At 37.9% G+C, this 19,906-nt stretch overlaps 2 protein-coding genes across 2 annotated transcripts; one reads left to right on the top strand and one right to left on the bottom strand.

Moving 5' to 3' along the window:
- The first annotated feature begins 1,420 nt into the window (after positions 1-1,420).
- On the top strand, positions 1,421-6,280 carry LOC140140931 (tubulin beta-4B chain-like). The gene is made up of 3 exons (XM_072162692.1): positions 1,421-1,735; positions 2,539-2,874; positions 3,560-6,280. Exons 1-3 carry the CDS (start codon positions 1,679-1,681, stop codon positions 4,520-4,522), a joined length of 1,356 nt encoding a protein of 451 aa, XP_072018793.1. The 5' UTR covers positions 1,421-1,678; the 3' UTR covers positions 4,523-6,280.
- A 2,800-nt stretch (positions 6,281-9,080) lies between these two features.
- On the bottom strand, positions 9,081-18,390 carry LOC140140930 (ATP synthase subunit O, mitochondrial-like). Its single transcript, XM_072162691.1, has 6 exons — positions 18,278-18,390; positions 16,511-16,621; positions 15,004-15,076; positions 14,060-14,232; positions 13,133-13,219; positions 9,081-11,181 (listed from the first exon to the last, which is right to left on the bottom strand). The coding sequence occupies exons 1-6, from the start codon at positions 18,311-18,313 to the stop codon at positions 11,068-11,070; spliced, it is 594 nt and encodes a 197-aa protein (XP_072018792.1). The 5' UTR covers positions 18,314-18,390; the 3' UTR covers positions 9,081-11,067.
- Between the last annotated feature and the right edge of the window lie 1,516 nt (positions 18,391-19,906).

Here is a 19,906-nt window from a genome sequence, read left to right as displayed (position 1 = left end):
TGGGTGCAGTATTGGGCTAATTTGAATGTATTTGAAATTTACACTACCCCTGTGGAAGATTTTGAAAATATCTTCCATTAGGGAAGTCCAGAGTTCAAATTGAATGAACACATAAGTAGCTGCATTTGAAACTCGTCCTCCCTCAGTGGAAGTTTCATGTTGAATCTTTCTCAGAGGGTGTATGAAATTCAAATGACGCTGCCTAATGTATTCATTCCATTTGAAATTCATACTCCCCCTATGGAAGGTATTTTCAAAATCTTCCACAGGGGTAGTGTGGATTTTAAATGGAATAGCCCAACAGCCAGGTGGACTTAGGCAGGTGTTCTGCATGCTACTATAGGACTAGACGCCATTGGGTGTCAGGAAACAACAAAAGACAGAATTTGCACCGGAATCGGTCGCTTTCCGTTGTTTTATTTTTAACGCATTGATTAATAGTGATTCATCTATCATATGCTGATATCAATTAAGCTTATCAATCTTGTTTTTTTGTAACAACAACATTTGCAAGGAATTTTTTTCTAATCTACCCCAATATCCAATAGTATGCATGATAATACAATAAAACAAGTAATATAATTTTGTCCCATCAAACACAAAACGTTTTTAAAAATTAACGTTTTTAACAGGTTATATTTTGGATGTTTTTTTTTGGACATTTTTAAATGTCGGGTTATATAAAGATAATAAAAACGTTTTAAAACGCTTCGTTTGAAAACACGATTTCAAAATAATTTCAAAATGTTATTGTAAAATATTTTTTTTTAACATTTTTTACCAAGTATTTTGTCAACCCTTAAATAACATGATGTTAGAATATTTGGAGTAAGTTATCAGAAACGTTTTTGAATGTTATGAAAACGTTTTATACCCTTTATATACCATTTGTATAAACCGAAATTTAACGTTTTCTGGCAAATTTTTGTAACCTTTTGTGAATGATGTCGAAAATGGTTTGTGTTTGTTGAGGTATGAATAGTTGTGGAAATGAACTAAAGACCTGTCCCTTTGTCACTTAGAACTTACATACATGTCTGCATGTCATTTCAATTGTTTCAACATGGTACCCCTGGACAAGATCTTCGAAAAAAAACAACTTGTTGGCGCATGGGATGCAGGGAACACTCATATATTTCTATAGAAAGATTTGAAAACAAGTTTCCCCCGACCTCTAAATTTTTTCTGGAGCTTGAAAAATTTGGCAAAAAAATATGATGATTTTTTGCAAACATATGTTTGATGTTTTTAAACATTCAGTCAAAAAAAAAAATCGCCAAAAACGACTGATTTTTATTTTACATGATTTCAACAACAAAATTTTTACTCCCAAAACGCACTGTGGTCGATCGCGTCCGTAAAACAGTTTTTTTTTTCATTCATGGAGTTTTTTCTAAAATTTTATTTGAACCATTATCAATATACATATAGCTCAGATAATGAATATTAATGACCAAACCCTTGCCACATAATAGTCGCCATGAACACGAAACAGAATTTCACCTGTCCTCCCAAACAACTCTTGTATCCGATGACTAGTTACCAAGGATGATTTCCTCCTCGTTGGTCTGATGACTCGTTACCAACCAAAATTTCCTCCGCATTATCAACCTGATAGTCGTACAAGCAAAAGCTTCATTTTTGGGTTCTTCTCTTGGAATAGAATAAATATTTCAAAATGCGTGAAATAGTGCATATCCAAGCTGGACAGTGCGGGAATCAGATTGGTGCCAAAGTAAGTATCAATGGATTTTTGTTTTAAATTTAATTCATTTTTGTTTAATTTTCGGCAAAATGAGGGTATAAGTAGTCAGTTAGAATAAAATTTTGTGGTAATTTTGTGTTTTGTAGTAGTGAATTTAGACTGTGAATTTTATCCCGGCGTTTTCTTTATCTTCAGTTCGGTTCGAAGGGTCAGTAATACAAAGACGTAACTCCATTGTTTTACGAAAATGAGATTTTGATATCAAAATTTTCAGAAACATAAGCACTTTCCAATAAACACATATAACTACATTTAGCACCTATTGAAATCAATGGTCAGCGAAACATAGATTTAAACTATCTAAGTCAATGTGGTCCATTATCTTTAAACTCATGTTTCTAAGAATGGCTAAAATGGAGTTACGTCTTTGTGTCAATGACCCTCGAGTTCAGTTCTGGTTGTTACTTTTTATCAAATTAATATATCGCCCTTTTACATATCTTAGCTGGAAATTTTGTCTTGCTTAAGCATTCATTTATTTGAGCCTGACCAAAACTCTTTCCAGCTAATGAGCTAAAGACTACGAAGACGAAACATGCATGTGAGACAACAACAAAAAACACTTTCTTATTATAATAGGCCTATACTTTTATTATTATTTTTTTAGATATAATTTTCATATAAACTTTAATAAAACGATATAACCACTTTCGATCTCCTGGTCACTGCATGAGTCTGAAACTAGTCTCAGACTTGAGTACAGTCAATTTGTTATTATTATAAATGATGGTAGGCCTATTTATATCTTTGTCTTTATCTTCTTTTCATGATAGTTTTGGGAAGTCATCTCTGATGAACACGGCATCGACCCAACTGGCACCTACCACGGGGATTCGGACCTGCAACTTGAGCGAATCAACGTCTACTACAATGAAGCTACCGGTGGCAAGTACGTCCCTCGGGCTGTTCTCTTGGATCTCGAACCAGGCACCATGGACTCTGTCCGGTCCGGTCCATTTGGTCAGATTTTTCGGCCGGATAACTTCGTCTTTGGACAAAGCGGGGCTGGAAATAACTGGGCGAAAGGACATTACACAGAAGGTGCTGAGTTGATCGATTCGGTGCTGGACGTTGTGAGGAAAGAAGCTGAGAGCTGTGATTGTTTACAGGTAGGCGATCGGGGATGGACAAATTCAAATTTGCCTTATATACAATATAAATTCAGATTATGGGACCAGGCTTAAACAAAATGATCAAGTCAGGTTAAAAGCCTACATAAATGATATACTGGCATATAATTAAAGAGAACAAGGTTTGAAGATAAAGATTAAGGGCAGTCAACTCATCTTTAAGTTCAAGATAGAATTTCATGCAAAGGTGGAACCTCTTAAATAGTAATAGTGTTATCATGGTTATCGCTGTTTAGCTATCATAGAGATTGCTAGTACTATAAAGTCATGCCAATATAGCTCAGTTGGAGACCGTTAGACTGAAGATCTAAAGGTCCCTGGTTCAAATCAAAAACTGTCAGGAACGGTTTCTGTCCATTTTAAACCGAAATAACGAGATTAAGTTAAAGTTCTACGAGCATGATGAGGGACTTCTAATATCGTAATCAACTTTACATGACGAAATGTACAAACTCAACGAATTTGGCTGATTGCATTTACGTGTAAGTTGGAACATCTGTAAACAACAAAAATCAGGTTTGAAAAAAACATAACCAATTTTATATTATAAGATCGCACATTATGGCTTTAACATGGTTAACAAAGAAGGTATTCTAAAACTTCTGTTACAAAGGTGTTGAAATTTTACAAGTTAATAAACTCTCTTCTCCATGTTCCTTTACAGGGATTCCAATTGACGCATTCTCTAGGCGGTGGCACTGGGTCTGGAATGGGTACCCTTCTCATCAGTAAGATCCGCGAGGAGTACCCAGACCGCATCATGAACACCTTCAGCGTCGTCCCATCACCCAAAGTCTCCGACACGGTGGTAGAACCATACAACGCTACTTTGTCTGTCCATCAGTTAGTGGAGAACACGGATGAGACGTTCTGCATTGATAACGAAGCTCTCTATGACATCTGCTTCCGTACGCTGAAGCTGACGACACCAACCTATGGTGATCTGAACCATCTGGTATCAGCGTGTATCAGCGGGGTGACCACCTGCTTGAGGTTTCCGGGTCAACTGAACGCCGATTTGAGGAAGCTTGCAGTCAATATGGTGCCATTTCCGAGGCTTCATTTCTTCATGCCTGGATTTGCGCCTCTGACGAGCCGTGGTAGCCAGCAATATCGCGCTCTCACTGTACCAGAGTTGACCCAGCAGATGTTTGATGCGAAGAACATGATGGCTGCGTGTGATCCACGTCATGGACGCTACCTGACAGTAGCAGCGATCTTCCGTGGAAGAATGTCCATGAAAGAAGTCGATGAGCAGATGTTGAATGTCCAGAATAAGAACAGCAGCTACTTTGTGGAATGGATCCCCAACAATGTGAAGACCGCTGTTTGCGACATTCCACCGCGGGGGCTTAAGATGTCTTCGACCTTCATCGGTAACAGCACTGCTATCCAAGAGCTGTTTAAACGCATCTCAGAGCAGTTTACCGCTATGTTCCGTCGTAAGGCTTTCTTGCATTGGTACACTGGTGAAGGTATGGATGAGATGGAGTTCACCGAGGCTGAGAGTAACATGAATGACTTGGTATCTGAGTACCAGCAGTATCAGGATGCTACAGCAGAAGAGGAGGGTGAATTTGACGAGGAAGAGGGTGAAGATGGTGACCAGCAATACCATGATGATTAATTGGACTGTTCCAGTTGAAATCCATACACCCCTATGGAAGACATGATTTTAATCTCCCACACAGGGGGTGTAGATTTCAAATGTCATCCATTCAGGTAACCCCACTTGAAGATCACACTCCCAGTGTGCAAGCTAAGGTCCTAAGGTCATGTCTTCCATAGGGGGTTTATAGATTTCAACTAGTTGATTCATACTTTGTAAAGAGGCAAAAATGCTGTCATAAAAAGGTCCTATTCGTCGGACTCAGCACCGATGATCCTGAACTTTTATTTGATTCTGAATATCTTTTCACTCAGATGATGACGTCATATTGAGGTCACGTGGAAATGTGGTGATTTATGCATCACCGTGTATATAGTTCAAAGTTGGCGCCAATTAACATGATTAAAGATTGTTTAAAATGATTTGAAAGATTTAGTATAGGCCTACTGACCGCTCCCGAAAATTCGTATCGCCATAGTGTAGGTAGGTTTTAGAGAGCGCTTTGCTCACGTATATATCGTGCGTTTCTTTCGTGATGTGGTATTTTTCTACAAACTCAAGACAATTTTGGTAATGGTGATAAATATAGGCGCTACATTGTTAGGAATTTTCCAAATACTGCATCTAAATTTTAATCGAATTTTTGGTCAATATGTAAATAATACACTTTCGTATGAAGCACAAAATATTTGAAATCCCAAGAAGGTTCCTACATCCTTTTTACAGAGAATTGCTTTACAATGAATTGCTGAGATTCATTCAGCCACGGAAGGACGCACGATATGGGCAAATGATACGTGTAGAACTCAGTCCTCAATGATAGTCAGTCACTTATCTTTTGGTCGTTATATGTAGGCTATTCTATGCTCTCACCAGTTTGAACAGTTTCTGAAAAACTACTTATAGGCCTATTTGGTATCAAGAATTGGTAGATAGAATTAAATGTACATGTATAATATATTTTTGTCAAAAAGCTCGAAAATCAACATTTCTTTAACATTAGCGGTTGTTGAGTTGTGGTCGTAAGTGTAAGTTATTCAATAATAAATTCAAGAATCAATAAAAAAGACCCCATATCGTTGAAATATAAATTTAAACATTTTCGAAGGATTTCCCATAATAAATGTGTACAACTTTTTAGCAAAATGTTGCAATTTGAAAACTCACCCGCTGACCTATTTTAATGATAAGAATTTTTAAACGAAGTCTTTGAGTCAAGTAATTTAAAATTGCACTACCCTTTATAGGTCTTTTGGTTCATGTGTTCAGGTCTAACAGTGGCCTAGCTAGTAGGGGCCGGTGTGCCCCCCATCATAAACGTCGCGGTTCCTCTAAGGTCGTCGGTACACGAAGGGTGTTGTGAAAAAAAATTGGTGTCAACAGTAGACAATTTTGTGTGCATTGCTTAGGCAGGCAGGGTGAAGTACTAGTACATGTATAATAAGAGTAGGTCTATAATGTGGCTCAAATACTTCAAATCTTGGATCTTCTCTTTTTTCTGTAGACGTCACATGAATAGTACTGATATAAACGTTAACATGGTTAAAGCGTGTTCAAAAGGTTTTGGAAAACATTTCAAATAAGATCAAAGAAATAAATTATTCTTTAAGCAAATAAGGTTACTTAACATGTAAAATAAAAAATTACGTTTAAGATTTGAAAAAAAAATGACAATCTCAAACATGTTGCAATAAATGTTAGCTATTCGAGTCTCGATTTGGCCATTTTGTATTGCCTTTAATTTTTGCAACTTTTGCAAAATGTTTTTATATCAGACTTAGGCCAAATAAAAAAATAAACATGTTTCACTTCCCCTCCCGCTTCCTTTTTTGAGGTTTCTGCAATTATATTTTTATTTTTTGAAATTAAAGCCATATTATAACATTTCTTTAAAAATAGATTAGTATTTATTTTCCATAAAATGGTAGCTTTTACTGTCAGATATGTTCCTTTTAATTTTGAGCCGAACAAGTGAGGTAAAGCAAAGAAAATTGGAATTTACTACTAGCGCCAATGCATGTTACTCCGGCAGTTGTAATATGGTACGATCCTCTGGCATGTGTGTGTGTGTCACGCACGCCGTGTGTACGTAGGGGGGTGTTGACATCGAATACGCGTTCGACTAATATTTCCAACGTAATAATAAAACGCTGATTCAGGCGGTTTATTCAAAATCTCGGATTTTGACAAAACTATAGCACCTGAAGTCTTGATTTTTGCAGAGAATCTTTGTTTACTAAAGTACATTATAATCGTGCAAAAACCTGAATTTAAATTTTTTTTGAGGGCGTTCTCCTCCGCAAATGTTATAATATGGCTTTAAGTCATAACTTTTCTATAAATATGTCTAGGACGTAGAGATGCTTTCTATAGCCTTGCTGATAATCAAGAAACACTTTTGGAAGGTTTTGTGATAATTAGAGGGGCCTATCTCTCAGAACAACAAATAAAAAGAGGCCTCCTCCTTTTTCCAGGCATACAGGCTGAGTCAAAAGAAGTAAACTCATGTTTGAGGGGCTGTAACTCGAGATCTGCAAAGAATCTGCTAAAAATAAAAATACCACTGAAAAGAGCAAATTCTACATGTCTAAATAAAAGAAAGAATTGTTGCAATTGCTCACAGTAAACTAAAGTTATACTCATTTGAATACAACCACCCATTTTTGTAGCTGCACACGGCTGATTGATTTTCATCCATTTAAATTTCGACGAATCAGCAAAGTGCTAACAGGATTTATTGTTGACAACTTTTGCTTTTAAGTAATATTCAACAAAGTCCATGACGGTACAATAGTTTGTAGGGATACCAATTCATGTCTTTACGAACGATCCGGCAGAAGCTTGATTGGGGAATGTTGGGTAAAGGATTGAGCTGATCTTCTTGCTGTAACGCATGTCTAACTCTAGCAATGTTCACTTGTGATCTAGCAGTTCGTGGTCTGCCTGAAGCTTCCGGCTGTCTGTTCATTATCGTCCCATGCACATTGAGCTTGTTCACATTCTTATATACTGCTCCGATACATGAAACCCGGTTAGCTATAGGAAATTGGAGACGAAGAAGACGCTGAGCTTCAGTGGGACTCTTAGTTTAATGATACTTCGTCGACAGAAACGTGCGCTCCCGTGCGGTAAATTGTGGTGCCATGTTGTCATTTGGTCCGTTTCATTAGAATGTAGTGCACTGAGGTAAAATTCATATTGAAAAGAGCCCTCTTAACATGTAGAAATTATTGATGTAAATCACACCTGCCACAGACATTTTTTTTTTGCATTTGAATATCGCGCCTTACCAATCAATATGATAGGTAGGCCCCTACCTGGGAAGTGAAACCGTGTGCAGCTACAAAAATGGGTGGTTGTATTCAAATGAATATAACTTGAGTTTGCTGTGAGCAATTGCAACAATTCCTGTTTTTATGTAGACGTGCAGAATTTGCTCTTTCCAGTGGTATTTTCCTCTTTAGCAGATTCCTTATAGATCTCGAGTTACAGCTCCTCAAACATGAGTTTACTTCTTTTTGACTCAGCCTGTAGTTGTGTGCGCTAGAGGCGCTAAAACAGCTCTAATTTTGGGTATTTACACCGATTTTGCGATAAAAAAATTAATAAAAAGCCCCCCTCTTCCTCCTTTTTTTCAAAAACCCGGACGTGAAACATGTTTTTTATTTTACTTGGCCTTATAGAACAGCTGCTAAGCTCCCAAACAGGGTGCATTTTTTAGCAGAAGCACAAGAATTTCCAAACATAAATTACAAAGTCCAATTTTGATTTTAAAGGTCTCATATGGAGGGTTTTTTCAGCGACGGAAAATGCAAGAATTTGCTTCAGAAATTAATAATGAACCGACTGGAGTATGTTTATAATCATTTTTAATGTGATCAAACCATCAGTTTGCGCAGTCTGATGAAGACCCGGTGAACGGGTCGCAACGTTACTAGAAAATTTGTTGGTGAGTCCAGTATTTGATTCATATTTTTGTCTGATCATTTTAATGTTTAAAATATTATTTTTTAGCAATAAAACACTTGCCCATCTGAGCCTGACTTTTGAAATGGTAGAGTCTGCTGGCACAAAGCCAACATGACCTGTGACGTCATCATGTTGAGACTCTCAGATCAACAAGACATGGAGCCATTTTGGATATAACCCCTGGTGGACCTTGCACTTCCATGTGTGGACATTCTCATGCTCCTGCTAAAAAGTGCACAATGTTTTAGCTTAGCAGCTGTACTATCCCCTCACAAAAGCACCCCAAACTCCAGTGATATAGGCTATATAGTACAGAATTCACTTTTATTTCCATTAGGCCATAAATAACACAGCCCATACTCATTACCCCCTCACAGAAGCACCCCCAAACTCCAGGGATATATGCTATATAGTACAAAATGTGGTTGCTGGGTATGGACTCTTATTTATGGCCCAACGAAAATAAAAAGTGAATTCTGTACCATACCTGGACCCCGAAATGAACCAATTTGAAATAATATAGGGTGCTTGAACATTTTGGGGGTCATGGACCCCAGCGCTAAACTTGTCAAACTCATAAAAGAAACAACCATAATAGAAACATAACTGAAATTCAATCATATTTTAATTTCAAGCATTCTGAATGGATAACACACATCAGTCAATTTTAACATGAGGCTAGTGGCAAACTTGGGAGTGCAGGTCAATAAACTTTTTACAACACATCTGAATTGCTTCAACACCATTGTAAGTCCAAACCCGTCAAAACTCTATATAAACAGAGTTGTCAATATATATCAGCCCGAATAGTGGGTCAGATAATGACAAAAGTCACCCAATTTTTCTCTTAATCATTGGTTTCTATTGGACAGTAAACTACTGCAAGTTGCAGCGCCAATGTTGAAAAGTCATCCAATTTTTTTCTTTACAATTGGTTTTTATGGGACAAGAAATTGCCGCAGGGAGAACCTTCAAAAGTCGCCCAATGGGGCCACCAATTGGGCCACTAAATCGAGAGTTTGGCAACCTTGTTTATAAATCTTATGGAAGAGTTGCGATGCGTATAGGACTTCTAATGGGCTGAGGATGAGTCGAAAAATATTTATAGTGAATTACACCCCAAATTTATCAACAAATCATTATGCAAAGAGGATTACCATCATTATTCACTACAAGATTTGGGTGCAATAACATAGCAGTCTTTCAGAGGCTAATATCAGGCAAGTATACATTTTTATACCCAAAGTATTAAAATGTCACTCGCATGAACAATCATTGCAAGTTTAAGATTGGCCAGTGACTGGACTAAACCAGAGTGTTAGTCTAACAAGGGGTACTTTTATCACCTCCTGATTACTGCATTGCACACAAACATGCAAGAGGTGAAAATAAATGGCCATACCTCATTAGACTAACACTGATTTGAATTTGATCCTCTTCTGTCTGCCCAATTAAAAAACAAGTATCAGTTAATTATGTGCAATTACACTAGCTTCCAGAGAAGGATGCCACTGTGGTGAGCGTACACAGTGCAAACACAGAAATCAACTGCTCAGTGCCAGAAGTGGGTAAGTGCAATAGCTGCCCTGTGAACATTTGGCAATTTACACACAGTAGATTGTACTCAGCTACACATGGCAGCTATTGTACTTACCCACTTGTGGCACTTAGCAGTTGAAGTGTAGTTCTGATAACAGACTGGTAATCCGATTAGCTGATTACACGTCACAGCTTCGTTTGGCGCTCATGAAAGGAACAAAATTAACAAACAATGCGCATGCATGGAGCAGTGAAAAAGAGCGCTCATTAACAGTCTGTGTGCATCGATCAGAGCAAGAGAGTGGCGTTCTACTCTTGAAGCTAGTGTAAAACTGCATTTTATTTTGACTGTTTCTCCCAAATAATACTAAGTGATTTGCATACAACATTCTAACTTGGGAAGACGTTATTAGAATGCATCACAAGCCCTTATGAACTTGAACAAATATTTAATTTAAATGGTCCAATCATACACATCAATGTGGGGGTTTGGAGAGGCCAAATGAAACCAAGACCAAACTGTTTATTTATGGTCAACAACATTACACTAATCTGATAAAGCACATAGGTATCACATGTATATCACATTAAATATGAGAAATTGTCAAGCTCATTGCAGTATCAGGGAGCATTATTATATGAAAAGAGATAAATAGCACAGTAATTTTGGATTAAAAAATGATTGCCTTATGCCTACACACAAAATAGCAGCAATTTGATAGCACTTACAAATGATAGGGATGGCTTTGAAACCATGGGCTATTCCCATTGAAATCCTACACCCCCTATGGAAGACATGACATTAATCTCCCAGATGGGGAGTGTAGATTTCAAATGGAATAACCCATTCAGGTAACCCTGTTTGAAATTCACACTCCCTGTGTGGAAGTTTACGACCATGTCCTCCACAGTGGGTGTATGGAAATTAGCTGGAATAGCCGGTCCCAGACATGTATGTTATAATCATGTGAGAAGTATTCAGTGATCATGTGATGTACATGTGATACCCATGTGATATAGCTATATATGGTTTGATACACATCATATACATGTAGTTATACAGCCTCCGAGATCAATTGTGTCATCTTCTTCACCTTGGTTGCCACTGACATGTCGATATATTTGTCACCAATTTCACCTACCATGCCTCCTAAAATTGTAGGATCAATCTGAAAAAAAAAAATTAAAAAAACATTGGTATAAATTTGTTAGCCAAGACTATCAAAATAAATATGAATAGAGCACAACGATTTACCCAGAATGCATTTAACTCAAAAAGTAAAACATACGTTGTTTTACCTGTTTTTACCATATAAAGAGCTTGTTTCCAAACCATGTTAAGTCCACAACGACATGTTTCTTATTTACTTGTGTAATACAATCACAATTACTTTGACAAGTTTGACATTAGTAACAATGAGTTGTACCATCAACAAGCCATTATTTACTACAACAATGCTGCTTAACAATATGCAGACTATTGTTCTCATTTGGGAACCAAAGACCTCACACAGTATTGTTACTGTGCATCCATGCACTGCTTGATTTGTAATGGACATCCAACTGAAATTACTATACCTATAGCATCACAACCCATTGCAATATCGCAGGGGTAAATCAGAAACATGTGTTTGTTGACTTAACATGGTTTGGCACCAAGCTCTTCATATCAGGGCCATCCAGGAGCTGGAACATCATTTTGCCTTTGGAATAAAGAATTAAAGAATATCCCAAGGCATAGCAAAATTTTCAGATTTTTCACAATGCCCATCAACCATCATAAACCCGATGCAAAGTTGTGAACTTAATTCATAACCGTCGCTTTTCAACTCATCACTTTACAAAACAGCAAGATCTTATTCTCTAAAATTAGCCAAGAAGAATTTTTAACCACAACTTGCATTTTGCCCTTCAAAAAAAATCGATCAGGCTTACCGCTAACGTTAAAATTAAAAACAGGGAAAATATGACACAACATCCAATGGGGGAGTAACACAAAATATATAAACAGAGTTAAAAAACCTGACGTTTGGTCTCCACTATATTGAGAGCAGGTCTCATTTTTACTCCTTGAAAAAGAAAAGTTTTGTCTTTTGAAGCGTCAGGTTTTTAACTCTGTTTATATATTTTGTGTTACTCCCCCATTGGATGTTGTGTCATATTTTCCCCGTTTTTAATTTTATCCATTGCTAGTGTGACACTGTTGTATCCTTTTGGATCCATCCTTTGGTTCCCTGCTGGTCAGTTGGAACAGATTTTCCCTGTTTTTATATCTTACCGCTAACGACCAATTACAGCATCCTTAACTCACGCAATGTGTAAATGTGTTAGTTGCGCGCTTGTGAATGGTTCTGTCGCATAGGTTGCGTACACACGAAAGTCATTGTACCGCTAATCTCTTGCTAAATCACATGCGGAGGAATGCATGCACAATTGCACATGCATATTATCATCTAACAAGCACTTAGATTGGAACGCACATATAGTGTGATACACCAAGGTTATTAATTTGATCGTATGAGATAATTGGACAAAACTTTACTAACATGATTGACCAGCGGCCTTACAAACTGAATAAAATTTATGATCAACTTAAATGGTAACCAACCAATACCACAGTTTTCAGTGAAGTTTCCTATAAACTACAGAAAGGAGAGCGAATTTTGGGCGAGTTGAAAAAGGTGAGTTACCAAATACCAACTGCAATGAAGCATGTTACTTACTCCCTACAGACAAGGTAGTTAGTCACTTGGGCAAGTTACCGATAAGGTACTTAGACACTGTGGTGAGTTATGGATCAGCTTTTTAAACTTGATGGTAAATGGTAAAATGGCAGCTGACTTTGAATTATTTCCCAAATTGTTTACCATCATTGGGTTCTTCGTTTTGATATTTACAAAACTTGTGTGGAAGACATGTCCTTAGTATCTCACAGAAAGGGAGTAGATTTAAAATTAAGTCACCCATTCAAGTAACCCCATTTGAAATTTGCCTTGAAAAAACTGCAGACTTGTCATGTGGGAACTAACCACAGCTTCCATAACTCACCAATGGGTCTTACCTGTAACTCCCCCATTTTTAACTCACTCTTTAATCATTCCTTATACAAAGAGAACCTACCTCTGTGTTAATTTTAAGAGAATCGCCTTTCTTGACGAATGCTGCAAGAGCCTCTCGTAGCTGCTTTTCTTGACTGCTATCAAGAGCCTGTATGACAAATCAAATAAACATTGCATTAGCATAGTATCAATCTACAATTCCCCGCACAGGCAGGTATGTCTGTAGTTTTTCTCTACCCATGCATGTTATGTTTCCATTGCAATTCCATGTTTAATTGTGGTAGTATGCAATGTGTAATTCTTTGTTCCCCCCTACAAGATGGTATTCATTAGCAGTGGCAAGGGGGTGGAAGTGGACCCTGACCCCACCCCGGTGGGTGCTGGTCACCTTGATATTTAGGATTAATATGCATTTTTTGTACTTTATAGCCTATTTTGACCATATTCATCAAATTACCACCCCCTGCAAGTTGCCCCCCAAAAAAAAAGTCTTAGCTACACCACTGTTCATTATATGAGACGGAAAGTAATTTTAACCTGTTAACTAAAGGTTGCACAATTAAGTTGCCAATTGCTGTAGTGACACCTATTACAGTTTCTGTCAGAAAAGAACTGCAGTTGTTTACATTTGAGAGCGTGCACACTGTGCACAGCGTAAACACCGAAGTGAGGTTCTGCTTGGCCAATTACGCATCAAAACGTTGGTTGGCGCAAACAAAGATACGCGTATGTCGCTCATTAACAGGGCACTCGCATCAATCTGAGCAAGGGACTACCGTTCTTCTCTGAAACCAAGTGTAGGCCACGACTGGAAGTTTTATAATTGCATCCATACATTTTTCAAATGGCATGAAACCTTTTCATCCTCCATTATTTGAAAATGGCACGCTGTCTTGAGGCAGCGGTTAAAACAACAGGACCAATCATATCAAGGGACAGAAACGGCACTATGTATTTTCTGGAATTGGGAGTAAATAGGCCTACTCACCTTTGCTGTTTTAATATTACACACTACTTCTCCTTTATGAGCACTCATAATCTGGCTCCATGCGCTGAGGACATCCTTGAGTTTATTCAACCTGTTGTTCTCAGTGAGGAGGGCTACAAAGTTGCTGGACAGGTCACTCATCTTCTGCTCCTTTGCGAAATCCTGCAACACACCTGAAATAACGTAAGAGATTAGACCCAATGAGAACAGACTCCACTATGTTTGTGAGTCGCTAGAGGTCAAAATAGTGTATTCCGGATTATTTCGCCATGCGCCCAGTAAACTTTGATTTAAAATGCATGCCTATTTGCATTAAATGTGCTGTGCTGATAATGGACACCAAAACCATTGTACTGCTCTCAAGCTTAAACACACACCTTATTGTTCAATTTTGGGGCTTGCTGATAAATCCCGGAAATTGGGCCCATGCGTAACAACCAGACCTGCCAACCTTTGAGATCGCAAAACTGTATTCTGAAACCCCAAAAGTCGTATTTTTCATTCCAAAAAATGTATTTTCCAAAAATATCAAGTGTTGACAAAGTTACTTACAATGTTATACGATCCACTGGTCTGTAAGTGTGAGCGATGCTGAAAATCCACAGTACCACATTGCACTCGTGCATGATTTTCTCCTTTCCAAGATTACGTACGGGAAAAACGTACTAGTTGGCAGGTCTGGGCAATCCAATATAGTAAATTTACCTAAGTGTTATACACAGGGGCAATTCTGAGTCCGCTCTCTTTGGAAATAACACAAAATCAAATAGGTAAGACACCCGCGGTGTAACCCTAACGGTAAATCTGCCATTTTGAATTGTCACACATGGGAATCAATTTGACCTCATGGTTTCAAGCTGGAGGATGAGGCTTTGGATCACAAGTGCCCCTTTAAGCGGTCAAGTTTTAAAGGTGAAATGCGTTTTTGTAGAACTCATACCTACCTAGTTTATTCTGTTTGTTGACAGATGGATTAGATACAAATGCAGCCAGCTTCTCATTTTGATTCAGTGTGTTCTGAAATTGATCAGAAACAAAATCAATGTGGTTAGTTAAGCAGCAATATATTGTGCTCTTTTTAAGATAGGGTTATTCCAGTTGAAATCCATATATCCCTGATGGAAGATATGACTTTAATCTTCCACACAGGGAGATTAAGGTCGTGTCTTCCATGGATTTCAACTGGACTAGTTCAATGAAGGTACAGTTTTAGGAAATAATTCATGTACCTTTCAACCATTTACCATCTACATGTAGATAAAGAGTTAACAAGCTCATCCATAACTCACCATCTATCTTATCTGTACCTGAGTGGGTTTATATTATAAGTTCTTTACCTGCAATGTAGTAAACTTTATCCACTACAACCAGCTATCGGATGCTGACTGAGTACAGAGCATGTTGGTGTGCATGTTTGAAGGCCCATGTTGGGGATGTGTAAACAAATTCTTTAAGGGGGTACTACACCCCTGTGGTAAATTTTTGACTATTTTTACATTTTTCTCAAAAAATAATAACACAGTGGTAACAAAAGTTATGTATAATATTGGGGCAAGTAAATCCAATTACTACACTGTAATTTCAGTGACTCAAGACAAGCAGTTCAGTATATATGATAGGAAATGAGGTACATCCTAGCGGTACCTTATTTCTTATCATAAATAACGAACTGCTTGTCATGGGTCACTGAAATTCCAGTGTAGTAATTGGATTCCTTGCCCCTATAATATACTTAAATTTTGTTACCACTGTGTTATTAGTTTTTGAGAAAAATGCAAAAATAGACACAAATTTATCGAGGGGTGTAGTACCCCCTTAACAGCAACTTAGTAAGTTCTTTGTCCACTACATCCAGCTTATTCCGTTTACTGGCTGCCAAGTAGGCATAATGGTAAAATGGGGAATTTGGGAACCTCCCAGGAAATTTGTCATTTGAAGGGAAATCTTGCTTCACAGAATAAAGAAATATATGTTAGAAATTGTGGGAAATAGGCCATTCTTGTGAGAAATTTGGGCCATATTCGTGGGAAAATATAAATTTATTCCAGGCCTGCGAGTAGGATGCACAATGCAACTATGTTGGTGTGAATATTTGAAGGCCTGTGCGTTGGTTTTTGCCTTCAATCGGGGACATATTCAAATTTTTTAACCTGTAATTGGGGATACACCGCCAACCGGGGATATCCCTGATTTTTCAAAGGACTCTATACAGGGTAACAGGGGCTATAGAGCATGTTGAGACACTCTACAGGGTAATAGGGGGTGATATCGCCATTTGCCCAGTAGAAAGTCAGGAATGTATGACAATTTCCTAATCAACTGGGGAAGATCGGGCTCTATTATGTGCCAACTGGGTATCATCATTTTCATGGTTACGCACCGTGTAAAATGTGTGTATCCCCGATTGAAGGGAAAAACCGGTGGGGGTATGTGTATGGGTGTGTACCTTACCTGCAATGTAGTAAGTTCTGTGTCCACTACATCCAACTTATTCTGTTTATTGGCTGCTGCGTAGAGTGCATGTGCATAGCGACCACCTAACCCATACACCTTGATGGGGGCCTGAATATGTCAAGAGAAAAAAATTAGTTAGAATGTATAAAATGCTCAGTAAGAATGTAACTCCATCACATAGATTTTACCAAAATATAATTAAAAAAAACTCTAACACTATCTTTACCACCAAGTCTCAATGTAAACATGTGAATGACCTTCCCAGAGATCATGGCGAGGGTTATGTTTTTTGGGTTTTTTTTTCAATTTTGTTTTAAATCAACCAGGATGATTCCAGCCTTCAGGTTCAGGTCCAAATTAAATATTTTTAAAAACACCTGAACAAAGTTACATTTGTTGAAGATTAAGGCATTGGAACCAGATTTGTTTGATCGCCCATCAATATTTCCAAAGGCAATACTTAAAAGGGCATTTCGTGATCCACAGCTTCATCCCCCCACTTTTTTCAAAAAAAGTTGAGATTTTTATACCACTGGAAGCCTCTGCAGGCATAATGTTTAAGTACCAAAAATTTCTAATTTGTTTAGCAAAAATATCATCAAATTTGAATTTCGTTCTGGTATACCAGAACGAAATTACAATCCCCTATGGAGCAGTGTAATACACAAAATCATGCATTACTTGCAAACGCAAAATCGGAATCAACTGAAATTTTGAAAATAAGCTTTTTTCGTGAATACCTACTGGAAAATGTCATAAAAAGTAGATGCTAGGATCACGAAATCCCCCTTTAATTATTATGAAATGTCAATTACGGTATTAAATTTACTAATATATTGTTAATTGTGATCAATTTCACCTTATATTTTTTGACCAATACAAATTTAACATTTATTCTGCTACGTATATCCTTGGTTTCTCTACCGGAGTCAGTTTAACCAAAATTCCTTCCCACAATACAATAAGCGTATTGCATTTAGAGATATGGATTAACATCAGCGGTACGCCTAGTGGGAATTTTGCTCAAACTGACTTCCAGCAGAGAAACCAAGAATCCATGTATTGATTTGTTGATAAAAAAAATGTGGCTGTTGTGCCTCAAAGAAGATATCTTACAGTTCCCACAATGCATTTCTTCATTTCAATTTTCTGCACAGATTTGCTATCTAGCGCAACATGGGTCGATAGTGACTAAAAAAGTAAGGTACCTCAATGAACAGAGCACATCCAAATCTTGCAAAATACATTTTACTTGCGCTTAATACTTCTTGACTATCGACCCATGCCAGTCTATTCTCAACATGAAAACAAAGGGAACCTGTACAAAGTAACAGGGGTGTCATTTGATGTAGTGAGGTGATGCATCATGTTGCAAAGGATTCTGGGAAGGGTAAGATATCTTCTCTGTCTGGTAGTGCCACAGAATTAAAGACAGAGAATCCGGACTCGACCACCATCTTGATACAGGCATGGAGCAAAAATTGGGGGTAATCGGTTTCCCTCGAGGCATTCGTTATCATGCAAGCGCGACATGGATGATGGGCGCATTTGAGAGATGCACTTGATGCGACCTGCATGAGAGTACAAAGACGCTTCAGATGAGATGCAGAATTGTTTTTGTTCGTCTCCGCACACCGTCGGCAAGGACCCGAATACCCCCAATTTTCTCCCCATAGCTGACAGTGCGATTGTATGTGACAGTATAGGCAGTCCTGGTTCTCCTTCTTGAATTCTGTGGGTTGTGCCCATTAGGTTTATACTCACCTTGGCCGATTGACGCAGAGCACTTGATGTGCTCATGCCCGTGCCTGCAAAAAGAACATTGAAATATAGAGGCGTTATTTCTTTAAAAGTTAAAGTGCTGGTCTGATCAGTATTTAATATCTAATAGATTTTTCCAATGCTCAAGCAATAAAATATCCGCATCAATTTGAAGTTATTGATAAAATTTCCTTAAAAAAGGGAATTGTCTGTAACTTTGATCTTGCATCTTGGATCCTTGTTTCTTAAAGTGCCACGACAGAGGAGGCTTAAAGGCATTCCTACAATGCACTATGATTGGGAAATTTGATCAATATAACCTAAGTCCCCATTGCCACACACACAAAATGTTAATTTTAAAACTGCAGCCAACGAGCTAATAGTTGAGACTTAGGACTGATATTTGATTTTCTTACACGAAACATTCATATTGTCCCACTGCATTAATTTTATTCCTAAGTCTCAATGTTATGAATGTTAAATAATAGGATGAAAACACCAGATATTTGCACACAATTCCAATGCAAGGCATGATCAACTGTACCACATGTGTACAAAAGCCAGACATACAAGGTCAGAAACCCCATTGGGTTGTGGGAATGTCTTTAAACATCCTCTGGTGCCACGATAAGGGGTTCAGGAGGGTCAATGGGTGTCTTGGTGGGTCAAGGAATGACAACTGAGTGTCATGGTGGGGCAAGTCTTAGGCAGGATTAGAATGTTTGGGTGTGTAAATTCAAAAATTGGGTGTGTAAATTAAAGATTTGTGTACAAAGTATTGGCCATGTGGGCAAAAAAATATTTGTGTGTAAAACACTCCCTACACGTCGGCTGGCTGCCTAAGCCCCGTGGTGGCGTATCATGTGGGTATCCATGGGGTATCACATGTCATGGTAGGTGAATGGGTGTCACAGTGTCATGGGTCAAGGTGTCTGGTTTGTGTGTGGGTCAAGGTGTCTGGGTATTTCAATGGGTGTCATACACACTCATGGTAGGTCAGATGTATCATGGAGAGAAAGTGTGTGTCATGGTAATGGCAAACGTTTGAGGACTTGCAGGAAGTGCGGTACAGTGTCTCCAGCGTTAACTTTTTCGCTAGTTCGCATCTAGGGAAATGTTGTGAGGTGTAATATGTATAATGAGTGTAAACTGTAAAGGCTCCTTCAGTTTGAATCCAAATGTCGCCAAATTCATACGGGAGATCTATCTTAATCTAGGAATATACGGGAAATGCAATGTATTTAATATGGTTGAAAATGGTCAAGAATTGGTCTCAAAATCTGTAATTCATCACTAAAGCTTCAATGGGAAAATGCATGGCATTTGGAGAGGACATCATTTTGTTTTTCAAACAAAATAACATTGACCACTTCAGTGCTATGTAATTCAAATAATGTATGGATCACAATTATTTGCATTTGTTTACATTGTTCATCAGATGATAATACACATTTTTTAATCATTCTACATGACATTTTTTGTTAAAAAACTAAAGTGCAGGCTTCTGTAAATCCAGAAGCAAGTTAAACGATTGTTGAAAAAAAACATGAAACTCTTACCGTACTTTATTATAATCTCTAGTGTATCATTTTTCTTATCACAAATATTAATTCAGATATGTTTTAATTAAAT

This window comes from Amphiura filiformis, chromosome 19 (genome assembly GCF_039555335.1).
Source record: "Amphiura filiformis chromosome 19, Afil_fr2py, whole genome shotgun sequence".
Taxonomy (NCBI): domain Eukaryota; kingdom Metazoa; phylum Echinodermata; class Ophiuroidea; order Amphilepidida; family Amphiuridae; genus Amphiura; species Amphiura filiformis.
This window is presented reverse-complemented; position numbering and strand designations above follow the sequence as displayed.

Excerpts from the sequence above, each read along its gene's own strand:
- LOC140140931 (XM_072162692.1), top strand. The coding sequence starts at position 1,679 with ATGCGTGAAATAGTGCATATCCAAGCTGGACAGTGCGGGAATCAGATT. Across the intron at positions 1,736-2,538 it reads GGAATCAGATTGGTGCCAAA|TTTTGGGAAGTCATCTCTGA; the intron begins GTAAGTATCAAT and ends TTTTCATGATAG. Across the intron at positions 2,875-3,559 it reads AGAGCTGTGATTGTTTACAG|GGATTCCAATTGACGCATTC; the intron begins GTAGGCGATCGG and ends GTTCCTTTACAG.
- LOC140140930 (XM_072162691.1), bottom strand. The coding sequence starts at position 18,313 with ATGAGCACATCAAGTGCTCTGCGTCAATCGGCCAAG. Across the intron at positions 16,622-18,277 it reads CTCTGCGTCAATCGGCCAAG|GCCCCCATCAAGGTGTATGG; the intron begins GTGAGTATAAAC and ends TGACATATTCAG. Across the intron at positions 11,182-13,132 it reads CTCTTAAAATTAACACAGAG|ATTGATCCTACAATTTTAGG; the intron begins GTAGGTTCTCTT and ends TTTTTTTTTCAG.